The 16,790-nt window shown below is 43.6% G+C and overlaps 1 protein-coding gene across 3 annotated transcripts in view; it reads right to left on the bottom strand.

The window, feature by feature from the left end:
- KIF14 (kinesin family member 14) overlaps window positions 1-16,790 on the bottom strand; it is a 52,825-nt gene that overhangs the window by 30,471 nt on the left and 5,564 nt on the right. For all 3 annotated transcript variants that reach the window (XM_070602021.1, XM_070602019.1, XM_070602020.1), the window contains 12 exons: window positions 15,386-15,640; window positions 14,606-14,693; window positions 10,018-10,116; window positions 8,973-9,025; window positions 8,105-8,135; window positions 7,336-7,443; window positions 6,177-6,293; window positions 5,741-5,856; window positions 4,139-4,311; window positions 2,946-3,093; window positions 2,649-2,712; window positions 268-452 (listed from right to left, as the gene is read on the bottom strand). In XM_070602021.1, coding sequence (XP_070458122.1) covers window positions 268-452; window positions 2,649-2,712; window positions 2,946-3,093; window positions 4,139-4,311; window positions 5,741-5,856; window positions 6,177-6,293; window positions 7,336-7,443; window positions 8,105-8,135; window positions 8,973-9,025; window positions 10,018-10,116; window positions 14,606-14,693; window positions 15,386-15,640 — 1,437 coding nt within the window. The remainder of the gene's footprint in view (window positions 1-267; window positions 453-2,648; window positions 2,713-2,945; window positions 3,094-4,138; window positions 4,312-5,740; window positions 5,857-6,176; window positions 6,294-7,335; window positions 7,444-8,104; window positions 8,136-8,972; window positions 9,026-10,017; window positions 10,117-14,605; window positions 14,694-15,385; window positions 15,641-16,790) is intronic.

Below are 16,790 nucleotides of genomic sequence, written 5' to 3' on the forward strand. Positions count from 1 at the left end.
TATTATCCCTCAGCCAACAGATCACGTACACCAAAACAAAAACAGAGAGCACTATTACGTCGTACCCCCTAAGGAGAGTAACTGACCAACCGTCCCTACAAGACACTCAGAATGTCTGTTTTCCTGGCTAAAAGATGCATTAAGGAATTATCCCAAAGAATCAGCATAAATGAATGCCTCATGTGGAAGAAACCTCACGTTATCCAGAAGACATGGAAGCCTCCTGAAAAATGAACAGGTGCCTTTTATTTTTCTCGAATAACATACCAATGATCGTCAGCAATCAGCACCCCAGACAACTGAATATCGTGGCTGGAGTTCGGCTTATGCTTCCCAACTGTAGTTGTGCCTTCTTTTATCATATATAACAGCATCTCCGATAGCTGAGGATCCTCGTTCAGATTGACAAGGTTTGGCAAATGGTTGTCCATTTGAAATGTGATTCCTGCTTTCTAGTAGAAGTCAGAAAAAAAATTAACCTTAACCACAAACAAGACATTGTTAAATTCACTTAAGATGAATGGTCTATATTAAACACTAAAATCACTCTGTGGGAAGTCTCGATAAGCTAGTTTCTTAGAATCTCTCCTCCACGTCTTCCCCGTAACTGTCACATCAGACAGACTCTCAGAGTTATGTTGCCCCTTCTTGGTCCTTCAGCATCCTCAGCCCACTCACGCATCGATCCATCATCACCAAACTGTGCCGATTCTTATCAACCTGTTGTCTTTAGACAAGATCGATTCCTTTCGTTGCATCTTCCTTGCCATCACCTTAGTTCAGACCCTTATCAACTCACGCCTGAACTACCGCAGTCTGATTGCCCCGTCAACAATTTCCTCTTGTTTTCAGTCCATTTTTACATCCTATACCACCTTAATTCTCCTGAAACGGGAATCTCAAAATGTCAATTCCTGGTCAAACACTTTCAATGACTTCCCACTTCCTACAGGATAAGACTCACATCCCTTGCCATGGAAATCAAGCCCGTAACAAACTAACCATAACGCACCCCTCCAATTTTATCTCCTTACCACTTCATACCAACTGCTCACTCCGGCAACACTGATCTACGTGCCCTCTTCTGAGCACCCCTTAAACTTTCCCACCTTTACTCTCACACAACTTTCCCTTCCTACAATGCACTCTTCTTTTTCTCTGCCTCTCAAAATCTTACCTGCGCTTCAGAGCCCAACTCAAATCTCACCTCTTCTATGAAGCTGGACTAGCCACTCCCAAGGAATTTCCTCTTCCTCTGAATTCTTACAGGACTCATCTATCAATCAGCTGAAATATTTCCTTTACCGCCAATGCCTTTGCCCCTAACCCAACCTCTCCATTCTCCTTTAGAACCTCTTCATCAATGGGCTCTGAGTCCTGTAAAAATGTTCAAGTCTCCTCTATCCTTTAAAGAAACAAAAACAACAAAGCTTCCCGACTCAGCCTCACAGCCCCATCCCCAGCTCCTACACTTCTCACTGAGGTTTTCAGAGTCTGCATGTGCAGCTGTTTCCTCGTCTCTCAGTCATTCCTCAACCCGCATCATCTGGCCTCTTCTTTCTCCAGCACAAAGACCTCATAGTTTCACGATGCCATGTGCACTTCAGAAACCCAGGCATCGTTCCTGACTCCCCACTTCTCTCAGCCCCGATATCCAACATGAAAAGCCCTCTGGATGCTCTCAATGTTGCCTCCTTTCTACCTCTTGCATCCCATGCCTCCACTAGCCATTCCCGTGGCCACTGGCTTACTCCAAGCTCTCATCTCTCACCTTAAGCAGAGCAACAGCCTCCTAAAGGAGGAACTCTCCCTGCCATCAGTCTTTCCTCCTTCAAATCCGTCTTTCACACTATTAGCAGAGGGATCTACTTAGAACACAAGTCTGCTCACGTTGCTCCCCTTCCTCCCAATACAGGTTCCCCCACGTCGCGATCTGACCCCAGCTCTCTCCAGTCTAGCCTGTCACCAGCACCGACCTGGAGCGTCTTGATCCTCTGGACGCCCACGCTGTGCTGCGCCCCCATGCTCTGAGCACGGTCTTCCCCTGCTTAGAAACTTGGACTTGTTAGCCTAGCAAGTTCCTCTTCACTGTACGAAGATTCGCTTAGCAGTCTCTCTCGCTTCCAAGTCCTTCTTATTACCCACCCTCACCAAGGTTAGTCCCTCGTCTCTCAGGCTTCTCCACCCTTTAGACCCTTTCATTGCACTAGGTTGAACTAGACGAAACTGCCAATATTCAACCTTTTTTTTTTTAACCAAAATGGCAGTTTCATATGGTTCGGCCTCGTCAAGTCACACTGCATCTCAGTCACCTATTTTGTAAACCTTCCTCTAGATGACGCGCTCTCTGAGGGCCAAGTCTGCGTCTTATTTATGTTGGCCTCCCCCATGCCTGGCGCAGCATAAACAGTTACCATTTGTTGAACCAAAGTGAACAGAACTAGATAGTTTCCTTATATTTTAACTTTCCAACTGGCTTATGGGCTCTAAGCAATCACAAGCTGATCTTAACATTTCTTTACACTAATTCTCTTTATGGTATTGCTTTGTGCAGGGTCAGTATCCAATGTGTATTTGTGAAATTAAATTTACATACTTATTGGCATATTTCTTTAACTTCCAAATCAGTTTGAAAGTTGACATGATACCTGTAGCTCCTCTGTTTCTTGAAGTTTTCTTTTTTCAGCTTGTTTCAATTTCTCCCTCCACATTCTTCCCAAAAACAAACAAAATAATAAGAGTTAAAAATATCCTGATATGTAAGATTGGGAATCAAGAGACAATCAATAAAGATTAGGAAGCCACTTAGCAATATTTGAAATATGATAGACTGAGGTGGGCTGCTCTGTTCTTAAGAAGATGGGGAGAAAGATCGGAGCTCTCCCAGGCCCCTCGCTCTCCACTCCCCACCAGGCAACCCACTTAACACCTAAAACATATTCCACCTTTGCATTTCTGCCATGTCTCTCTCCTGTTGATACAGTTTCATTCTTAAGGATGTTATTTCTTGCCGACAGAGCCTATATTGTTCAGGGTCAATAGTCCGACTGTTCCTTTGAGCAGCTTTTAGCTTTTCAATTTCTGCTTTCAACTCTAAATAGTTGTGAAAAGATGCATGATTAGTAACATTTAATATGTCCACAGTAGGCATAACCCTCCAATCTCCTATTTTAAGTTTTAAATATTACTAAATAAAATAGAGTATTTGCAGAAATCAATTTTATTTTAGTCACGTTATCTATAAATCTCTACCTACACTTCACCTGAAAAAGCGCTCCCATATTAATGAATTTCCCCCTCTTAAGCAGGATGGCCACATAATGCACTGTCTGAAGTGGGACACTGAGAAGGAAAGGGGATACTCTTACTTACACTGGGACGACAGACACAAACCTTACTATAAAGACAAGCGGGATAAAGATCAAAGGTTTTTCAAGCTGGAATTCAGGTTATGTATTTTTCATGAAAATGGCCCCATATGCAAAAGAGAGAGATCCTCAAGGGGAAGAAAAACCACAATACAGCAAACTCACTCGTCCTGGCCCACCCCCTGAAGTGTCTGTCCACCTGCTGCTGCTAAAAGGCCAGAGGACAAGGGGGTGGGAAAAGATGGTAGTTACACGTAAGCAAAGAGAAAACTGTACAAGCAAGATTCCATGCAGGCACTCAAGTCTATCCTAAGCAGGTGATTACCAAGAGAGAAGTGGAATGTAGCGTTTAGCACAGACGAAGTTAGGCCTATGCTAGAAACTCAAGATCCAACACCCGTTGGATCAACAAATTAAGCAAGAGTAGAGCTGATAAATAGGCAGGGGAGGAATGGTGACAAGAGGTCAAGTGACTAACCATCCTGTTATTTGGCTGCACGCCCTGCCACGCACCCTGTGAAGTTAGTCTCTATGCCTGCGATTTCCCCGTCCCCACACTCAGTGTTCAGTGCGCTCTCTGACCGGCTCCCCTTCTACTAATCTCTTCCCCACATACCTTCCTCCATCACACAGAAGGATGACTAGAATCGATTGTAAACAGGTATGGAAGAAAAATCTTTACTTGTCTTAAATTGCATATTTTCATGACTGAAATTGATATGTGAGACTAAACTGTGGCAAAATAATTCAGCCTTGAGGCAAACACTCACCTCTGATTAACCTAGCATTCACATCTTCGTTCACTCTGGCGACGTTGATGATCATGCGGGCTTTGCTGGCGTACCGCAGTGTGCTCAGCGTTTCCTCAATGTTGCTGGCAGCGGGACTGACGGTGGCGATCATTGTGGTCTTTGAGTTTCCACCCAGACTTTCTTTCAACAGCCTCCAAGGGGAAAAGCCATAATGAGATTCTGCTTCCGCAACAACCTAATAACAATAATTATCTAGAAAGCACCAAACAAACTAATAGGGTATATGACATAGTATTATACTCTTCACTCGAACACCATTTAACGCTGTTTTGTAGCTATTTTTGGATCCCACAAACACTTTATTTTCTCCTACACTTTTTCTATTGTTCCATGAAGCAGTAATCTGTGCAGAGATTTGAAAATATGGTTAACCATCAAATATTTAGTAAGATGCCTCTCCCCACACTAGCCTAGGAGCCCTTTAGGGAAGGACCATGTGCCGGGGTCAGCTTTGCGTTTCCAGCACTACCATGACCCTTTGTGCAGGTGCTCAATAAATGCTGAAAATGATGAATGGGCACATAAACATTTTTTTCTACTACCTGCAAAAGCCTTATTTTAGAGGAAGAAAGACAATATGAGAGTTTGAGGCTAAGAAGGCTGACTTTATTAATGCAGAAGGAATTTCACTATTCTTAACTTTCCAAAGGCATAAAAAAACCCAGATTTTCCCTTATAGTGTAATTGCCACTTCGAAACCTGTAATAAACTGATTACAAAGACACATGGCTGTCAAGTAGAGATGCAGTCCTTAACAGAACTGCATATTACTGCTCGTCAGAGGGGCCAGCCAGCGGTGCAGTGGTCAAGTTCATGGCAATCCGCTTTGGCAGCTGGGGATTCACCAGTTTGGATCCCAGGCATGGACCTATGCCACGCTTATCAAGCCATGCTGTGGTAGGCATCCCACATATAAAGTAGAGGAAGATGGGCACGGATGTTAGCTCAGGGCCAGTCTTCCTCAGCAAAAAGAGGAGGATTGGCAGCAGATGTTAGCTCAGGGCTAATCTTCCTCAAAAATAAAAAATGCTTATCAAAATTGGAAGTTAAATCTATACAGATGTAATTTGAACGTAATGTATCTGAACTTAAATACACATCCATTAATGAAAACACTTATGGAACACCTACGTGCTGGCCAGCGTGTGCTAAGCAAACAAAATGACTCAGTGTCACTTTACACGTATGTTGGTTACCGCAGCAATACCACATATGCTCCGACACAGGGCACTGACAACAGATAAGTATGATAATAATCGCACACACTCATAGCAAATACGATGCACTGCATTTCATATCAACCATTTAATCCTCACTATAACGCTAGAAGGTAGGTACTCATCCTCTCCCCATGTTGAGGATGAGGGAACAGGCGGGACTTGCCCAGAGTCACAAAGCTCACGGGATGCAGAGCTGAGGTCTGAAGCCAGGCAGGCCAGCTCTGAATCGGTACTGCGGACGGCTCCTTCTCTCTCCCTGAGCTACGAACGCAGTCTGCTGTTCTCTCCTCGACAGGAGTCCCTATATTTTAGACAATTCCTTACTTCAAAAGATACTTGCCAGGTAAGCACAGAGTCACGGTAAGGAACAAAGACGCTCTTCCGGCCTGCTTGTTCAGAGAGGGCAGAAATAACCTTTCCCAAAGTCAGCAAGGACTTGTTAATGCTCACGCCTTCCTGGGGAAGACAGAGAGTGTTTGCCATTTAAAACAACTGCTCGACGGGAAGTTTATTCCACAAAATATATGTCTCCCCTCATACAGTTACTGAGTAAACGTTTGCTTTCATAAACAACCAACTTTCTTATGACTCAAAAGTTGCTAATTTTCTTTGAAAAGTAATCATCACCAAAAAGTATGGATCTCTCTTGAAACCACAGCAATGCAGTATAAACCACAGATCCGATTTTCTTTTTGGCTAAGTCTATGTACTTTGTAATCCCCTAAAAACAATGCTGAGGAGCAAGTTTCACCAGAACGAGCAAGCACGGCGTCTACCTTCAGTCGCTCTCCACAAGTGTGAGCCGCGGCGCAGCGCTCGCTGCCGGCCAGGTCTACGAGGTTCATGCGGCTCGTGATCCTGTGGTCGTGCTCCTCCCCTTCCACAGATTCCGTCTGCAGCCAAACAATATCGCAATAGTTTAGGTTCCTTTATGACTTGTCATCAAGCCTTCCAAAGGGAGTTACACAAGATTACCAACTGCTCACTTCGGTCTGAAACTCCCCCTTCCTGAATTTGTGAGAATTCACGATGAATAAATATTCGAGAACACAGTGAGCAGGGCTTGGCTTGTGCCAAAAGAAATGACTTTAAAGGGATAAAAACCCACCACTCCTCAATTACATTAAGGAAACAACCATAAATGGAGAAAAACTTAATGTACAAAGGTGTTATTTATCCCAACATTGAAATAGCAAAATATTTAAAAGCACCATAAATGTCCAACAGTAGAGAAAAACTTGAGGAACTATAATCGTCAGTGGAATATTATATAGCTATGAAAATGGTATTTTTGCACAGAATCTGTTTGTGTGTGAGAAAGACTGTCCCTGAGCGAACATCCATGCCAATCGTCCTTTACTTTTTGTATGCGGGACACTGCCAAAGCATGGCTGGATGAGCAGTGTAGGTCCACACCAGGAATCCAAACCCATGAACCCTAGGCTGCCAAAGCAGAGTGCGTGAACTTAACCACTACACCACCAGGCTGGGCCCCCAAAAAGAATTTTAATAGCATAAACCGTTACAGATTTTGTAAATTTAAGTGTGATTATAAGTGATATTAAGTGAAAGATTATACATCAAAATGTTTAGAGGGGTTTTATTTAAGTAGTGGAACCCGTGGCTGAATTTTTAAAGATCTTTTACTTTCTGATGTTTTCCCACTCTATAATTATGTCATTAATTATCATATACCGATATGATAATATCAATAATATCATGATGTTAAGAACCATATATTATTGATTTTTAAAACAATGAGAAATAACCTACTGCCATACATACTGAAAGTCAGAGTTATTGTATCTCCTAAAATCTAATTATGTTTATATATTTATGTGACCGTACTTTTCACCTTTGATTTAAATAAGAAAAACAAGAAAACTTGAACATATTTGCTATCTTACCTAAGAAGAGAGGCAACAACAAAAATACCTTGGTCCGGGTCATCAGCAGGGTCAACACCGAGTGGGAGCGGGAGCTTTTGTCGTTCATGCCAGTGGCGGCGCTGGCCCTCTGTTTGCACCCCAACTCCAGCCAACTCTACCGAGAAAGGAGGCAGGGAGGTCAGGCCTGCAGGCTGCAGTTCACTGGAGCAACAAGGTTAAGTCAGCACATTCGGTGACATGAGCACACTTATAATTAGCTTATAAATTGAAATGGTTAAGAAATGTTTACCGTTTAAATAATCTGTATTCTCATTGTCTATTTTTTTTCTGTCACAGAAATATGAATTGGGAAGCAATACCTTTAAAGGCTATTTCTGTAACTCTAAGCTAACATGGCCAATTTTTATTTTTAATCCAGAAGAGTAATTCTTCTGATTCAAGTTTAACAAACAAAATCAGTTTATGATAAATTAATAAGATTAACCTTTTATGCAAACAGCAATTAAGGAGAAAAATTCTTTATAAAGATTTTATTTTTCCTTTTTTCTCCCCAAAGCCCCCTGGTACATAGCTGTATATTTTTAGTTGTGGGTCCTTCTAGTTGTGGCATGTGGGACGCCCCTCAGCATGGCCTGATGAGCGGTGCTATGTGCGCGCCCAAGATCAGAACCAGCGAAACCCTGGGCCGCTGAAGCAGAGTGCGTGAACTCCACCACTCAGCCATGGGGACAGCCCCAGGAGAAATAGTCTTATAAATATTTATGATTACAATCTTTCTCTCCAGTGAAAAGAAGACAAAACACAATCAACCTTACCTGGATATCAGAGTAAGAACTGACAACATTCCTGTTTTTAAAAAGTAAAAAAACAAAATCAGTATTACTGATAATTATCCCTCATTCTCACAAAATAACAATAACCTTTCAATTGTGTAATCACTCTCTGAATATCACAGTGGAGTAAGGCATAGATATAATTAGACTGATTCTCACACAATCTTTCATTTTCTCCATTCTTAAAGGGTAGGAAATAAAACAATGTTTTAATTTTACCAAAAAGTATGATTTTGCTTAATACAGTGAAGCACCTTAGCATCTTAACACTACGATATTCCAGTCCCCATCACGAGAGCAGAGACACCCTTTAAGACAAATGCACATGTATGGGTATATGCATACGTGAGTGTATGTATGTTGGCGAGTATGGGCCTCGGATTTTTTAAATGGAGCTGAATCCACACCTCATCGCTTTTCCTTTTCTTTCAGAAAAGCATTTGGAGTGTTGAAAGACAAAGGAAATGACTCTTAGTGTGTCTCAAACTCTTAACGTGAACTCATCTTAGCACCTTCTCCCGTCAGCAGCTTCAAATAATAGATATAAAAGCAGCTGGAGAGGGAAGGCTTCATGGGGAAAGGAGGAGGTGAAAGGGAGAAAAATCAGATATTTATTTCCTACTTAGTATAATTAATACTCTACGCCAGGCACTTCACAGGTGCTGTGAAAGATACAAACAAATTTAGAAACAAGCAGCTAACACTCTACATGGAAAGAGAAGGAAAATTTAATATTAAGGGTAGAAGACTAAACAGCCAGCCAGGGCTTCTAAGCTGGGGAGGCAAAGCAGAGCGACATCCACTCTTGCCACTTGCTGTCCCCTCCTCGTCCTGCTGAGCCAGCACTTACAGCGACAGGGCCTCGACGTACGGTCCAGAGACAGGATGCTCCCTCACTCTCAGCTGGTGAAGCAAAGATTAGCATCGTGAAGAGTGCGACAAACAGTTCATATAAAACGTAATTTTAAATGACCATTTTTTCTCTATTTTGAGTTTAAGGTAAAGAGATTTGCCTTTACCCAGAAATAAATATCAAGGTTCTCACAGAAACAAATCTGTAAGGATTAAGAAACTGCTTCAATATCACAGATTGTTTCCCTTTGCGGAACGTGTGGCGATACACCGTAGCATCAATTATCTCAATAGTTTATACTCTTAATTCCTCCACTATCACTTACACGCTTTTAAATATCTTTCTAAAACATGTTCAATAAATTTCACACATTTAAATTCTTCTTCGGTCTCATGTTATTCGTTTTAAACTTTGTCACCAGAAATTTTAAAAGGCACAGAGATCACAGGAGAAAACGTCAGGTTTTGTTTAGGTTTTTGACATCGCCAACAGGAGACTGCACGGCCCTGGGCAAGTCAAGCGACCTCTTTAGATTCCAGCTTCTTGCGCTCCAAGGCCCTTTCCAAAATTAAAACTTTTAAATTCTAGTAGCAGGTTTTCTACAAGCTTATGTATTTGTGAAACTTTGTTTCCTAGAAAATATTGTCTATAAGGCAGCACTTTGTAAACAGCCCAGTGAAATACATGTTCTATAATAACAACACAATTCTTACAACTTTTACTGCTGTTTGGCTTTACAGACTTTTAGGGATTGGTGCTGGCCTCAAGTGGTTTACCTAAATCTTAGAACGGGTATTTTATCTTTAGCTTTCACACGATACTGGATTAAATTATAAAAAGAGGTTAAACGTAGTAACAATTTCCACTAACAATAATGTTCAGCTTATTTACTAAATAACGTAGTTCCAGATCACAAGCACCTGCTATCATACAATAGCATTTTATTAAAAATTTAAGCTGTTATATCATTTTGAGAACTCACAATTATATGCATTTATAAAAACAGAAATTAAAAACAAATAATAAATTGTTTTAGTCTTACTGGTTGCTTTCTCTGCCCATTTTCACCTTTACAAACCAGCAGGTCATGAATTTTTTCATTATATACTTCAAAGAAGCTCATCTCCAGGTGATAGCTGATCTAGTGGGAACAGAAACAGCATGCAATTTATTTCAAAAGTCCTTGCACTTTTTGCAAATCATGTATCTGATAAGGGTCTAGTATCCAGAATATACAAAGAATTCTTACGATTCAACAACAAAAAGACAAACAACCCCATTAAAAAATGAGGCAAAAGACTTCAACAGACATTTGTCCAAAGAAGATACACAAACAGCCCAGACGCACATGAAACAGAGCTCAACATCATTAGTCAGTAAGGAAATACAAATCAAAACCACGTTCAGAAATCACTTCACACCTACTAGATAACTATAATAAAAAAAATGGGACACAGCAAATACTGATGAGGATATGGAAGAATCAGAACCCTCCCACATTGCTGGTAGGAATGTAAAATGGTGCGGCCACTACAGAAAACAGCCGTTCCTCAAAAGGTTAAACATAGAGTTACCCTGTGACCCAATAATTTCAACCCAAAAGAACTGAAAATAGGTATTCAAACAAAAATTTGTACACCAACGTTCATAGCAGCACTATTCACAGTAGCCAAAAGATGGAAACAACCCACTGTCCATCAACCGATGAATGGATAAACAAAACTTACTAATTTTGCAACATTGTTCGGCCATAAAAAGGGATGAAGTACTGTTACATTCTACAACACTGACGAACCCCCAACACATTTGCGAAACGAAAGAAGCCAGACACAAAAGCTCACACATTGCACGACATTCCATTGGTATGAAATATCCAGAATAGGTGAATCCAGGGAGACAGAAAGCAGGTCAGTGGGTGTCAGGGTTGGTGGGAGGGGAATGGGTTGTAAGCACTTAATGAGCACGAGGTCTCCTTTGAGGATGATGAAAATGTTTTGGAACCCGAGAGAGGTGGTAGTTATACAACATTATGACTGTACTAAATGCCACTGAATTTTATACCTCAAAATGGTTAATTTTATGTTATGCGAATTTTATCTCAAAAAAATTTTTAATTTGAACAACAAAAGTCCTTCATTTCTTCTTCTTAACTTCTAGGCAGGGCTCAATTCAATCCACTAAGTACCTACCTACTATGTGCATGGCTCTGGGCTGCAGTCAGAAGGATACAGAGAGGCCTAAGACAAGATTCTTGCCCACGAGGTTCCATCTCAGAGAAACACAACGTGCCCTCCGATGGACAAGACAGAGCAATAGAAAAGCGAGAACCAAAATGAGAGCTCGTGACTACAAACAAAACGACTAACCAGAAAGGGGGAAATGAGGTGGCCCGAAAGGCTGGAGAAAGAGAGAAAGGCCGTGAGGCATGCGGCATGGAGCGCACCGGACCCCAAGCGTGGACATTTGAGCTTAATCAGGCCTTCTTCCTGGTTGGGCAGAAAGCAATCCTCAGACTAAGCAGGACTTTTGATTCAGAAAGACAGGGAATGAAGGTCAAAAAGGGGGAAAGTTGCTTCCGCGTGGCTTTTTGGAGCGTTAGGGCGTGGCTTCTTACTAGGGAGATAAGTCCCAGCCACTGGCCCAAAGGGAGTCAGGAAGCACCCGATACGAACAGAACTGGGAGCTTCCAAGTGATTTGGGTTCAACTCACCAAGTATTTATTGGGCCCCTAGTACACAGCACTCTTCTAGGGGCCGGGGGAGGATGTGAGACAACTGGAGACAGTCATCCTCAAAGACCGCACCACCTCACGGGAGGCGCACCATAGTATACGAGCAACACACAGCAGACGGCTGTGCTTAGCTCCTGGCAGAGGGAAAGAGCACTTCCAGATAAAGGACCAGGAGCATGGGGACACCATGTGACTATAAGGTCACTCACAAATGCTGCTGACGCAGGCACGGGGGCTCAGCATCAACAAACATGTACTAACGCCTATTAAATACAAAATAGTGCAGTGTGTTGAGTTTCAGGGAGCCTTGGAGATGAAAATGTAGTGGGAGGTGAGCCGGGAAAGGTATGAGGTTGACATTGCAGGGGAGCATACTCTCTTCCCCTTAGGGTCCCCTGCCACCTGCTGGCTATGCCACTTTCTACTATCCCCATCCACATATTACCACCCTTTGCCATCCTGAATAATCCCAAAGTTGATCTAACCAGTCACTTAGCTGGGCTCACTGCGTGCCAGGCACTATTCAAAACCTTTTAGACAGTTCAACCCATTTAACCTTCACAACAAACCCGTGAGAAAGGTATTGTCATCATCATCCTCCTCATCATTTCATTTTCTGTGCTGAAGCAGAGAGAGAAGTAAATTGTTCAGTCACACTCCTGGTAAAGTGACGGAGCTCGGATTCAAACTCCGTCTCCACAGTCGATGCTCTCAACTGTTACACCACATTCCTCCCAGTGACAGAGTCACACCACGCAAAATCTGAGCCTCCCACATGTGTGAAATCATCCCCAAGACCCCTCGCTCGGGCTTCCAGTACCTTCAAACTACTCTACCCCCAAACTATTCAACAGCCAACAGAGGAGTCTGACCACAGCCCACAGCTTTCTGACCCCCTATTCCCACCGACCTTGGAGCCGGGTCATGTCCCATCCTGTAGTCTCCAGACCACCATGTTTCTATTGGTCCCTCTCCTCTGATTTTCAACTCAATTACTTGGGGCAAGAGGGTGAAGGGAGGGAAAGAAGGTAGAAGACGGGCAGTGTATCCACAGTGAGAGATGGAAGTCGTCATCCACTCCACTCTGCTCTTCCTCTCACGTTCTCAAGAACGCCATCAATATCCACGCTGCTTCTCCAACCAGAAACATTGATTGCTTTCTCCTCATGCCCCATTTCCAACAGTTGCTAAGTCTCATCGGTTCTACTCGCTAAGATGTCTCCAGTGTGTGCCCTCGTTCACCCCCACTGTCATTATGTGAGACAGCTCCTTGGCATGCCTTACATAGCTTACTGGTCCCACAGCTGGTCCTGTGCAGCCAGTCCCAGCTCCCTTCAATCCATTCTCCACATTGCAGCCAGGGCTATGTTCTTTAAGGAGCAAATATGATCATACTGCTTCCTTGTTTAAAATCCTTCCACAGCCTTCTAGATTCCTGGAAGCACGGTTCACGAAGCCCTTGACAAGCCGAGTTCTGCCTGCCACTCTAGTTCCATCTTGTCACTCTCCACCCTCAAATTCCATGCTTCAAGCAAAGCAAACAACTGTCCATGGCTTCCCCCAGGCTCCCTACTCTCTTGCTTGCAAATCTTGCATGTGCTGTTCCCTCTGCATGGAATGTGCTTCCCCTCTTCACCCAGCTCATAACTATTATGTTTCCTTCAAAAATAAGCTCAGTTGTCCCCTCCTCTAAGAAAAGTTCTGTCTCCTTCCAAGTGCACATATCCTCGCAGGGCCCTGTTCTCACTCTATCACAGTATTTCATTTATTTAGTGTTCAATTGGTTGTACTTGGCTGTTTACTGGCCCATATCTCCCATTACACTTTTTTTCCTTTTTTCTTTTTTTTAGATTGGCACCTGAGCTAACATCTGTTGCCAATCTTTCAAGTTTTCTTCTTCTCCCCAAAGCCCCCCAGTACCTATTTGTATATTCTAGTTGTGGGTCCTCCTAGGTGTGACATGTGGGATGCCACCTCAACATGGCCCGATGAGTGGTGCCATGTCCGCACCCAGGATTCGAACCAGCAAACCCCTGGGCCGCCAAAGCGGAGTGCACGAACTTAACCACTCGGCCACGGGGCCAGCCCCATCATTACACTCTCTTAACTACAGGGCCTGGGTCTTTTAATTCCATACTCCCACATCTAGTACAGTACTGTCCCAACTTTCCTATCATAAGAATTACTAGGGGAAAAATATGAAAATTAAAAATTCCCAGGCTCCCCTCAGACCAACTGAATCAGAATCTCCAGAAGAGAATTTTAGCAAATGTGCACACGCACGTGCATACACACACACACCACACACACACACCCCTGCCACATCACTGCTGATTCTTGTGATCAAGCAAATTTGGAAAAAAACTGGTCTAACAGACTGGCTGGCAAACAGCCGAGGCTCAGCAATGCTTGCCGAGTGAATGAACGAACGGGTGAAAAGGGAGGCCAGTGGCGGCCCTTCAGGTGCAGTGCAGGGGGAAGAGCACGACCGTTGAAGTCGAACCTGGGTTCAAACTCCAGCCTCTGACCCTCTTTCTGCGGGGCGGCGTCTGAAGTTTAAGCCTGCCGCCCTTAGTTAAGTCTGCGCAGCTGCCTCCGTAGAGACGCACAATGGAACGTAACTGCCACGCTGCGAGTCAGCACAAACACACAAGAGGAACAAAGCAGAGAAAGCTAGAAAGACAGAAGAGATGACCCCTCTGTCACCGTCCGCCAGGAGAAGCTAATGCTGAACCCAGAATGCCCGCCCTCTCTCCACCCCTCTGTTCTAAAGGAGAGGCATCCAGAAACTAGAACCACGTCCGCTGAGCATTTCCCTAGTGGCCGTGACTCGGATCCTAACCTGATCTGATTGCTCTCTAGTCCAATGGGAAGGCTTGCAGAGACCATGAGAACATACCTCTTGGGTTTGCTTTTTGGTTACTTGAGCAAAAAGATCTTCGCAAAATCTTGGAATTATTCCCGGTTCTTCACTAAGTCCCATCATCCTGGAAAATACGTTATGAATAGGGAGAATGAAGCTAATTAGTTACTTTTTTACTCTTTTTGGGGAAATGGGTTGGGGAGGACGTGGGGAGCAAGCTAATTAAACCTCGTCGTTAATAACTAAGAGCCTGGGCCCTGGAGCCAAATCTGCCCGAGTTCAAATCTTGATTTCACCACTTATTGGCTCTGTGACCTTGGAGAAGATACTTAACTTCAGTAAACCTCCATTTCCTCTTCTGTGAAGTGGGAATAAACAGAACTACCTAATTCAGAGGGCTGCTGTGAGCGAGGACAAGCAGAGCCTTCGGCACAGCGCCTGCAGTGTGGTAAGAGCTCAGGAAACGTCAGCTACGACGAAACCGAGCATTCCCCTCCTGGACGGGTCATCACCACACCACCTGGGAGATGAGTTACGTTTAGTTCTCACGACAATACTTACAAGATAACCTCTCTGGGCTTTGGTTTACACGGGAAGCATGATTTACAGGAACATGGGGCCAAGGATGCTTACGAGGTAAACAGTAACTCCTGCATAAACTGAAGCCCAAGTTTGCAGAACTAGCATGTAAAACAGATGAGATTTGAGCCCAGATGCGTGTGGTCTCAAAACTACATTCTTTCTATCAAACCCTGCTGCTTCTCAGACAAGAAGATGTAAACACTTCTGGATAAGTGTATCTGCAACAGAACGTACGTGTAGGACTTCCCAGAGCCGGTCTGACCGTAGGCGAAGAGACATGTATTGTAGCCTTGCAGGGCCCGCTGCAGGAGCGGGGCGGCCAGGGCCTCATAGACGGCCGTCTGGCTGGCGTAGTCAGGATGACGGTCGTCAAAAGACCAGAACGAAACATCATAACTAAAAGTGTACACTTGTTTCATGTCGGGATGTTCCACGGCTATCTCATCCCCATTCAAGAAGACCACCTGGGATGCTTTGTCCATCTTCTCTCTTTAAAAAGCAGCACAAAGAAGCAGAAAAGAAAAATATCAAGTTACTGCAATTATTTTGAGTATTATTCCCACAGAATATAATGAGGACCTCAAAACTAGTTAAATATAACATTCCTCAAGGGCAAGATAATTCTTTAGTTCATGTGGAAAACGTGGACCAGCAAGCATGATTATAGTGGGTTTCCAAAATGTATTTCCTGTGGCTCCAACGCCACTACTCAAAGCGAAAGCGGAGTTCCGCATTTCTTGCTCAGAAAGCCTACCCTACGTTTACAGTTACCCATCTTTTCCCACCCCACCTACTCCAATCTACCGATACTCAGTTCAAATCTGAAAACTCATTTTTAATATAAAGAAATTTGGGAGGTACGATTCTACATAAAGGTGGTATGAAATACAAATATCATTCCAACAAACACAGTTAAATGTAAGTTTGGATCATAACTTTCTTCTGGCTATTAGCTACTGCTCCCGTTAATGCAAAGATCCCTCCCTCCTTTAGACTATCTCCCTTAAAATCACGGGCCTTCATGCACATCCTCCTTCTAACTCAGACTTCAGTGGGAATCTTGCACCTACTCCACATTTGCAGAAAAACATTATCTGTCCTTGTCTGGTCCCAGATATCCCTTTTTCCCCCAACTCTGCTTTACATCAGAACTCATCCTGGAAACCACGTGCCTCGTCCATCCAACAAGTGCCCCTCCACGCCAGCCCTGCTGACGGGGCTGGTCTGAGGAGTCTGGAATCAGGCACAGGGTCCCACACTCAGTTCTCTTCAGGGCAGTCATCCATCTCGGATTCTGTTCCCCAGGCTCTGTTCCTGCTGTTGCCTCTCTTCCCATCACGGTTCTTGGGGCTTTTCTGTTAGATGTCCCCACTCTCTCCCATCGGCTCACCCTCAGCTCTCTCCCCTTACCACCAACCCCACACTGTGGCTAAAAGGCTTTACAGCGCTGTACAACTTGCCTTTAACAACTGACCCTTTAGGTTCAAACTAGAGGTTCCTTCCCCACTGCAGTGGTCACCTCGTCCTCTTCTAATTCGCTGAGACACACAACAAAGTTGAAACCTACTGACTCTGTGAGGTTTTTCAGTCATCCTTTAAAGTATTTTAAAATAATTAGATTCCACATTCACACTGTCAC

Source organism: Equus przewalskii, chromosome 31 (assembly GCF_037783145.1).
Source record: "Equus przewalskii isolate Varuska chromosome 31, EquPr2, whole genome shotgun sequence".
Classification (NCBI taxonomy): Eukaryota; Metazoa; Chordata; class Mammalia; order Perissodactyla; family Equidae; genus Equus; species Equus przewalskii.